Consider the following 9,389-nt stretch of genomic DNA (forward strand, 5'->3'; position numbering starts at 1 on the left):
AGACTTTTTTCTTTAAAATAAGATGTGTTTTTATATAAATCTTATCTAATTAAATAAGGCTCCTGTCATTTCACCTCTGTGCTTTTTGACCTGTTTAATTTTACTATTTTTCTTTTCAAGTGCTCAGTTGTTCACTCTTTCACTGTTTGGCAGCTTTGATAACGTATTACACAACTTTTTTTTAGGTACAAAATGGAGCTCTCTTTTGAAGAATGTCCAGTTCCTGATATAACTTAAGTTACACCCAACAGTGCAACTTTTTGGGCTGCCTCGTCAATGACGTTTTACACAAACTATGTTAAATCGTTGGAATAAAATGTCACAGTTTTCAGCAAGAGAGTACAGTAAGAACTCAGTCAAATAAAATACTTTGTGGAGTGTTGGACCTTTGAAGACTTTTTTTTTATCTCAAAAGTTTATGAAATACATAACTACAATAAAAAAACTAAGTGGATACCTCTTGGGTACAACAAACAATACAAGTAGAATGAAACTGCACTGCGTAGGTATGTAAAGATACCAGAGCCAAATAATTCCATTTGCCATCGGTAGTATCAGTTCTTCTGACATGAACGTCGCCTTGGACAGGAACTGCCGTCTGCACACGAGAATGCAAAGAGAGATTGAAATTTGTAACTTTTCTTAGCAAACGTTTCTCAGTAGACTCAAAGGAAACTGTGATCACCATTGTTTATTTCAGTCTCGATTTGACCTTTCTGTTTAGTACATAGCCTATGCAAATTTTTTTACATGTAGTAAAAATTGGCTATGTGGCGCTCCTCACCACAGTGAAGGAAAATCAAACAAATGAGCAATTCTCGACACAATTAGTCCATTTTCATAAAGCACACAGTCATTTATTGACAATCTCAAAATTCACCAAGAAGGCGCGACAAGCCCTTGAATTTCACGCCTTTAAATATCCCATTTCAAAAGTCCACTTCAAACTCCGAGGATCACATTACGTTAGAGGTGAGGGAACTGAGGGCGCTCGCTTCTGTTTCTGCTCCATACTTCAGCATGCACATCAACCAAGTCAATATAATAGAGATCAGAGCCAGGACGCTGGCGACGAACAGACAAACGGGGCCGACCGGCGACGCTACGTGGTTGAAATTGTGCACGAAAATGAGGCCCAGAAATAAAAGCAGCACCATGGAGAGGAAGGAGAAGATGGCGCACACGCAGCTCGTGGTAAAGGCGACGTCCTTGCAGGTCTCACAGCGTTCCTCTGCGGCTGAAGACCCGGACGGACCTGTCTGTTGCTCTTCCGCGTTTGAGGAGCTCTGACGCTGATGCTCTCCAAGCGGAAGAGCCTCGCACAGCGCCCTGTTGTTCGGGAGGTTTTCAACCTGATACTCCCGAACCGGAGTCCGATGGCGACACACGGGACAGCCGACCCTCCATCCTCGACCCTCCCGCGAGTGCAGAGTTTCGAGGCACTCCAGGCAGAAGGTGTGGGAGCAGCTCAACTCTTTGGGAACGCGACGGTCCAAGTCGTAGTGGTTGTAGCAGATTTTGCACTCGTATTCTTCTTGTTCGTTAGACTGAGCAAAAGCAGAGCCGCTTTGTCCGTGGACGTCGTCCGCCATGTTCTCCCATGTTGCACAGCTTCACTTGACCACACAGGTTAATAACAGGGAGGCTTAAATCTAACCGTGAAACAACTACCGGAATAGACAAAAATAAAAAGAGAGAGAGAGAGAACAAAGAGCTAAACAACAGAGGTGTTCAGATTGATTTTCTGATCCGTTGTCATCTGGTTGGTGTCACAACGAGCGTCATGTGATCTTCGCGCCCTATTAAACCGTGTAATTAAAATTGGGCACCTGCTCCAACAGTCAGAACCACTGTCAGATGTGACGCTTTGGGTTTCAGCACCACAGTCGTCGGACAGCGCCCAGCGGCGGTGACATCTTCACCAGCGACCACAACGACTTTCAACAGCATTCACGCTTCTCGTGTTTTAACAACAAAAGTTGAAAGAATGTGTGTTCCAGATCAAAGTAGCACGTTATTGTGAAGAGAAAGTGAAACGTTACACGTTTCCATTTCTTATTAGATAATCCTGATGACCCTTGGTAAACTCGAGCAAAACCAACTGCCTGAAGAACTGTAGCAGATGCAATCCACTTGTGTGTAATTTCATGTCTACATAAATGTAGTTTTTTTTTTTGAAAAGCCCTTCTTTGAGAGCATAATTGAACAAACTGCATCATGAAATGGAGTAAAAACGAAAGGAGTATGGTGTAAATGCAAACCGAGGCATGCCCATACACTGACAGGACAGACAAGGAGAGTCTTGATAGACTCCACTTATCTACCTGTATAATTGCTTGTTGTGTACTGTAAAAAAGAAAAAAAACATAAATAAATGAAAAACATTCAATATGCTGGTCATGTGAGACCAAAACCTGAAGTTGAAGGAGAACCACATTGATGACGGGATCATGAGATGGAAATTATTTACTAAGACAGAAACAGTTATTCACCTTCCAGCAGGACTTTGACTCTTAAGCATAAAGCCAGCTACTAGCTCACAGCAAAGGCTGTTTATCATGCTCTGACATTATCATGTCAGTCTGTTATCATGCTCTGACATGATAACAGACATTATCATGTCAGAGCATGATAATCCTTTAAAATCCCACTTCAAACAAACTTTCTGTGTAATGTTTGTAAAAGCTTTTAACTAAGATATTATGGTTTCTACTTTTTCCCTGTTTCCTTACACCCTGTTCCAAATTATTATGCAAATTGGATCTAAGTGTCATAAAGATTAAAGCTTTTGTTGTGCTATTAAATTTATAGATGGTATTGTGTGTCATGGCCCTTTGAATCACTATAATTAATTTCAGAGAGCTGGTTGATTAGTTGGTCTGGTGGCTCAATTAAAGGAAATCTACTTCAGAAGGATGTTCCACATTATTAAGCAGGCCACAGGTTTCAAGCAATATGGGAAAGAGAGGATCACTGCTGATGAAAATCATCAGATAGTGTAGTGCTGTATGACAAGGTATGAAAACATCAAATATTTAACGAAAACTGAAACGTTATCGTACTCTGAAGAGATTTGTGGCTGATTCAGAACAAAGATGGGTTTGTGCAGATAAAGGCATAATGAGGAAGGTTTCTGTTCGACAAATTCATGGGATTAAGAGAGAAGCTGTTAAAATGCCCTTACAAAGCAGCAAACAGTTATTTAAAGCTGCTGGTGCCTCAAACCTCCAGGTGGAGGATCCTCCAGAGGCTTGCAGTGCATGAACTGACTATTGGGCCCCTAACCAGAGCTCACAAGCAGAAATGGTCACACTGGGTCCAGCCGTACATGAAGATTCATTTTCAAACTTGTTCACTGATGACTGCTGTGCAACCCTGGATGGTCCAGATGGATGGCTGTGATGTCAGCAAGGAGGTGGTGGAGTCATTTTCTGGCCTGAAATCATGGGGAGAGAATCATTGGTCGGCCCCTTCAGAGTCCATGAAGGACTCAGCAAAGTAAATGGACTTTCTGACTGATCACTTCTTTCATGGTTCAAAAAGAAGAGCTGTACCTTCAGGAGCAAAATCATCTTCATGCATGACAATGCACCATCTCATGCTGCAAGGAATACCACTGGATCACTGGCTGCTTTGGGCATAAAAGTGGAGAAACTCATGGTGAGGTCACCATCCTTCTCTGACCTCAACCCCACTGAGAAACTGTGGAGTTTCCTCAAGCAAAAGATCTGAGGATGGAACACAGTTCATATCAAGACAGCAGCTCTGAGAAGGTATTCTGACTTCCTGCAAAGAAATTCAAGCAGAAACTATCTACAAACTCATAAGTTCAATGGATGCAAGAATTATGCAGGTGATGTCAAAGAAAGGGTCCTAGGTTAACATGTAACTGGGTCTGCAAAAAATGTTTTGGATTTAAATAGCTTTTGATTTTAGGACATGTGACCACTTCATGCTGCACATTCAAAGAATGACCGTTTGCAGTTCTTTATAATCTATAACATGTTTAGAAAATCTGTTGTGCATAATAATTTGGATCAGAGTATTTTGAGTTTTTCATTTTTGAAAAATAAAAACTGTTCTCATGGGAAGCTTTGTTCAGTAAAATTTGATTTATACTGTAACAGTTCATTACTTGAAAATTATACTGACCATTATTTGAACTGACCATTTAAGAAAATATGAGAAAATATCACTTGCATAATTTGGAACACAGTGTAGTCTTCATTATGTTCTTTATTTCTTGATGTTCTCTTACAAACCTTTGAGACCTTCACAGAACAATTGTATTTATACCAAATTTAAATTATGCACATGTGTGTATGCATACCATACACACATAATAATTAAAAACATTATTTTAAACTTCATGGGTTTGTGTTGGGCTGCAACATAACATGCCAACAAAATGAAGGAGATAAAGTTCAGGAGTGCATTTTTCTGCATAGCATTTCACAAGCCCCCTCCTTCCTACACAGAGTATGTAATGGAAAAATATCTACAAGCTTTAAAAATAAAAGACAACCATGAGAAAGAGAATCTTGCAATGCAGAGAGTTTGAAATATAATTCTAGAAATAAATTCCCAGCGCAGATTCCATTTCAACCAAATTACACCGCTTACATTCAAGTAATTTACTGAATTACTTCCAGGTAAGATTTTTTCTTTCTTTCTAGGTTTAGGGTAGATTACTTTTTAATAATGTTATATTGAATTAGTCGATGTGTGCTGTGAGTATTTGTTCCACTTTTCATCTTTACAAATTCAGATTGATTGTATAAAAAAGTAATTAGTACAACATTTGAAATAAATGAAAATAAGATGATATAAAAGCTGCAATAAAAGTTAAGAAGTATGACAGATTTTTTTTTTAGATCGGAATAAAGGAAAAAGTTCTGAACAAAACACATCATTATGCATGAAACCTTCTAACGATAGATAGATAGATAGATAGATAGATAGATAGATAGATAGATAGATAGATAGATAGATAGATAGATAGATAGATAGATAGATAGATAGATAGATAGATAGATAGATAGATAGATAGATAGATAGATAGATAGATAGATAGATAGATAGAAAGTGCCCTCTTCTGGCCGAATTTAAATGTGCATGTAAAGTGAAGAATTCTGTATTTCCATTGTGAGGGATTGGGGGATTTTATGCTTTATCTAAAACTGACCAGAAATTAGGAGCTGTTGATTTTTTTTCATGGAAAGGAATTAATGATGTTTGAACAAAATTGGTACGACACAAGATGTGGCAGTCATAAGGACATGTTTAAAGTCAATTGTGTACTTAGTTTATTAAATTTATTAAATTTATCTATTAAAACGTAAATAAGTTTTGCATGGCCATGTCAGCTCTCTATGGTCAGATCTTTTGCCCTTAATGTTATCCTCATGAGAGCAGCTTTACAGGAACAGGTGAAAATATAAGGTTCTTCTGAGCTCTGCGACACAGATATCCAACAGTTAATGTAACTTTTTAATTTATACATGCTACATTATTTTCTGTGAAATGAAATGCTGTATATAATTTAAAGTTGTTATGTCAGATAAAATTGGAAATATGTGTAAAAATGAATAAATTCAGATTTTAACACTATAAATGTTCCAAGATTTTTAAGCATCTGTAAACTTCACACAAATACTGTAAATAGTTCATTTCACTCAGATTTCCCTTTATGGAAAGTTCATAGTGTCTAAAATAGCACTTTTTTATATTTGCAATTTGTAAAGATTTATGGGATTTTGTTATTTCTATTTTAAGTCCAAATTGATACAGCATTCTCCAGTTTTCTGTAGATCTTTTTGATAGTTCCGCATGTATCTGATAAGCACGGTGTTCTGTTGCTACACACTTTATCACTAGGCAAAATAATAAGCCTCATAAGTCACTAAATTTGTCTTGGGTCATTAATACAAATGCACCAAGTTTGCTTTTTTTTGTGTGAAGAGGCAGAAAACCCACTTCTCTGCTATCACAACATCCAGTAATGTGACTGAAATAGACAGAAGACAAAGGCGTGGAGTAATTCCAGTTAGATAAGAATCTCACAGGAGGTGTGACTGCATGTTCGTCATGAGACCATGAACTATTAGCTCGACGGTTTTCAGTCGGCGTTTGCTGGACTGTTAATTTAAGCCTGCATGCCCTTTGGCTGTTGCTTCAACAAATGCTCTGATTATCTGTTTTGGCTCACCTGGGTTCACCTTCTCAAGCCTTTGTCATGATAACTCCATTAAGTCTGAACTCCCACTGATAGGTTTTGGCACCAGTTATATTTGATAAGATCAAACACATAAAAAAAAAAAAACAGCAATTCTTTTGATAGTGCCTTGTAAGTGGAACCTTAGTATGAGAACGGATTTCCCTATTTCAAACCTGTGACCTTCCTGAGATGTTTATCTTCATTGATGACTTGATCCTTCAGCTAATGTATATTTTTCTGCCATTATACTCTCTTACAAAGTGGAGTACAATTAGGCTGTTTCTGAGCAGCTGTACTTTAAAACATGTATGTGGACAAAATTAAATTAGCTGCCCTTTTTTAAATTTATGTCATTCCTGAACTCCATTTTAATCATCACTACTCAGTCATTTAAATACAATCTTCAGCAAAATTTATTTATTTTTAGAAATAGAAATGAATTACAAACCTTTTATTTTCCGTGCTGTAAAATCTTAGGCTAAATTAGCATAACCTTTAAATTTAAAATGTGTGGTTCATAATTCTTGCATATCATACTGCAATTTGTTTCTTGATTGACAAATATTTAAATCTTACAAAAAATGATCAGTTCTGTCCTATTTAAGAAAAGAATATAGGTATTATAGAAACTGGATTCCACGAACTTTTCATAATTTGATACAGCAGATTAAGCAGTTTTTTCCAACGTTTCTGCTTTAGTTTTAATGACACGTGAGATTTGACACATCGTCAGACATATAAAGAATAATAATCTAATCAAAGAAAAAAAAGACAAAAAATACAAAAGCTTGCAGTACTTGTCTATTACCCAAATCCTGAACCAATATTTAATATTTCAGAATAGAAACTTCAGTAATGATGTACTATCACTCCTTACACAGCAGTGGCTTTTTCATTTTCAGGGCCAATAAAGGTTAAGTGCATACTGTTTTACAACCAGCTGCCATTTTCACAAACTGAGAGCTACCTCAAACAAAAGTTGCTGCTTTCAGAAGTAAATGTATTTTAGCAGCAGCTTGATCAGGACCCACACTTGTCTCGCAACCAGTCAGCAGAATGATAGCGAGGTAAAAACAACTCTAAAGCCTAATGTAAGGGGAGATCAACAAATAGTGACAACTTGGCGTCATCAACTCTCCACATTAGCCATAAGATGCTACCTACATACCAAATAGTTATTTGAGAAATACCCGATATAAGCTTTGTCTATCCTATCACAAATGTAAACATGTGGACTTGGTTAAACTATTATGAGACCTTTACTGCAATGTTTTTGCTTTGACCAGATGAGGATAATGTTGTGGGCTGGATCTCTTTACAAAGCATAATTAAATATCAGGCAACATCTTCATAAAATGTTGGTGTACACCCCTAAAAAAATTTAATTGGTCATAATCCAGCGATTCGATGCGTTAATGATCAGAAACACGTGGCCATAACAACAAAGAAACTGTTCACCAGACACAATATCAACCCAATAAATCAACGATCAATTTTAAAAGTATGGTGAGCTGAAGAGAAGAGAGCATAAAACAGGACCTTGTTAGAGTGCTTGCAATTTAGTTCTGCAGTATTCAAAACATATGGCCAAATCAACATGGTAATGGTTCAAATGACACAAAATCAATTTTTCCATGACCATCTCAGTTCCCAGATCCCAAACCTATGGGATGACCTCAGATAACAGATCATAAGAGGCAACACAGAACTGGACGATCTTTCCTCTTTGCACAATGTCTCCTGAAACATACAGAGCAGGAGAAGACCAGCTATCCTTCTGCCAAAATATAGCAATGCAAAACTAATGACAGCCTGGGTACCAGTAATTGTGTCACAGATGTTAATAAAAGATTTATCTCAAAGTCTGTATTAAATAAATACATTCAAATAAAAATTGGCTTTTTCAAAAATGTTTTTTTTTTATTTTTAGTTTCTGATGTTATCCCGTCTTGAATGAAAATCTGATGAGAAAATGCAAAGTTAGGAGTACAGCCAACAGAAAACGTTTTTTCCAATGACTGAGAGAAAATAGACTAACATTTCATTTAATGGAGACATGGAGAAATACTGTGCGTTATGGATTTGACTGATTTAGAAATATAGCCTCAGGACCCTTGAGTTGCTACTTGTACACACTGCAACATGCTATTTCTCTTCAGAAGCTTTTTTTTTTTGGGCTTGTTTCTGACGTAGCTTGTCCACCAGCCCTGCACATTTCTGACCCAGCTCCCCCCTCTAATTGATTTGGCACGGTAGATCCAATATCCTTTTCATGATAGTCAAACTTTACTATGATAACTCTCTATGGCCCCCATTCTTGCTTTTATAGAGGTATAATGTTTCTACGTCTTTTTTTTTGTGTCCACGCCATCAGTTTTTACTGCCCAGTGTCTTGGGAGTTAAAGTGCATTGAGAGAGAATATGGATTAAAATACCATTTTAAAACCTATGTGCCACAAAAGGAGTGATGTTTACTTATTTTACATTACATCTCCATAAAATCACTCCCTTGAAGTGTTTGTTGGTCTGTTTGAAGGAAAAGTTCTGATTGCAACAAACGTGTTTGGTTGAATATTGTAAGGTATACAAGTTGTGCTTGTTTATTCATAATGATCAAACCACTCATGGGATGCAGAGTAAGGGAATGCAAAAATGAGACAAAGCTTTTCCTTGAGGGACAAAACAACGAAACAAACAACAACAAAAAAAAGCGTCGGTCTATTAAACACGCCTAATTATTGCAATTATCACATCTCTACGAGTTTCAGGAAAGTCAAGTGATCCCTCATGTGGTTCGGCGTGTCAGCAGTGCGACATTTTGCACGGATGTGCTCCACGGCCGTGAGGGCCAACCGCGGCACTGCTGCAGCGCCCTTTGTGAAATCAGCGCGACCGCTGCGAGAGACCACGCGGAGCTTTTCTGACGTGGACTGAGGTGGAACTCGTGGAAGGAGAGCGGATCCTCTTCTCCACGCTTCAGCTCAGCGGTGTCCGCACCTCGTAGTTCTGCAGTCACCTCCATGTGTGGAAGTTTTAGTTTGCGCTCATCAGGTGGTTTCCCTTTGGACGACGGGAACAGAGGATTTGTCGTTGTTTTCGGAGCTCAATTTTACTTTTCAGTGTCGTGTTGGACATGCTCATATTGTAGATGTTTGATTAAAAAAAATAAAAA

At 37.8% G+C, this 9,389-nt stretch overlaps 1 protein-coding gene across 1 annotated transcript; it reads right to left on the bottom strand.

The window, feature by feature from the left end:
- Positions 1–673: 673 nt before the first annotated feature.
- LOC129361581 (RING finger protein 208-like) lies at positions 674–1,771 on the bottom strand. The gene has a single exon (XM_055032503.1). It carries the CDS (start codon positions 1,590–1,592, stop codon positions 957–959), a length of 636 nt encoding a protein of 211 aa, XP_054888478.1. The 5' UTR covers positions 1,593–1,771; the 3' UTR covers positions 674–956.
- Positions 1,772–9,389: the final 7,618 nt, after the last annotated feature.

The sequence above is a fragment of the Poeciliopsis prolifica genome, unplaced genomic scaffold (genome assembly GCF_027474105.1).
Source record: "Poeciliopsis prolifica strain line A6 unplaced genomic scaffold, Auburn_PproV2 SCAFFOLD008, whole genome shotgun sequence".
In the NCBI taxonomy this organism is placed as follows: Eukaryota; Metazoa; Chordata; class Actinopteri; order Cyprinodontiformes; family Poeciliidae; genus Poeciliopsis; species Poeciliopsis prolifica.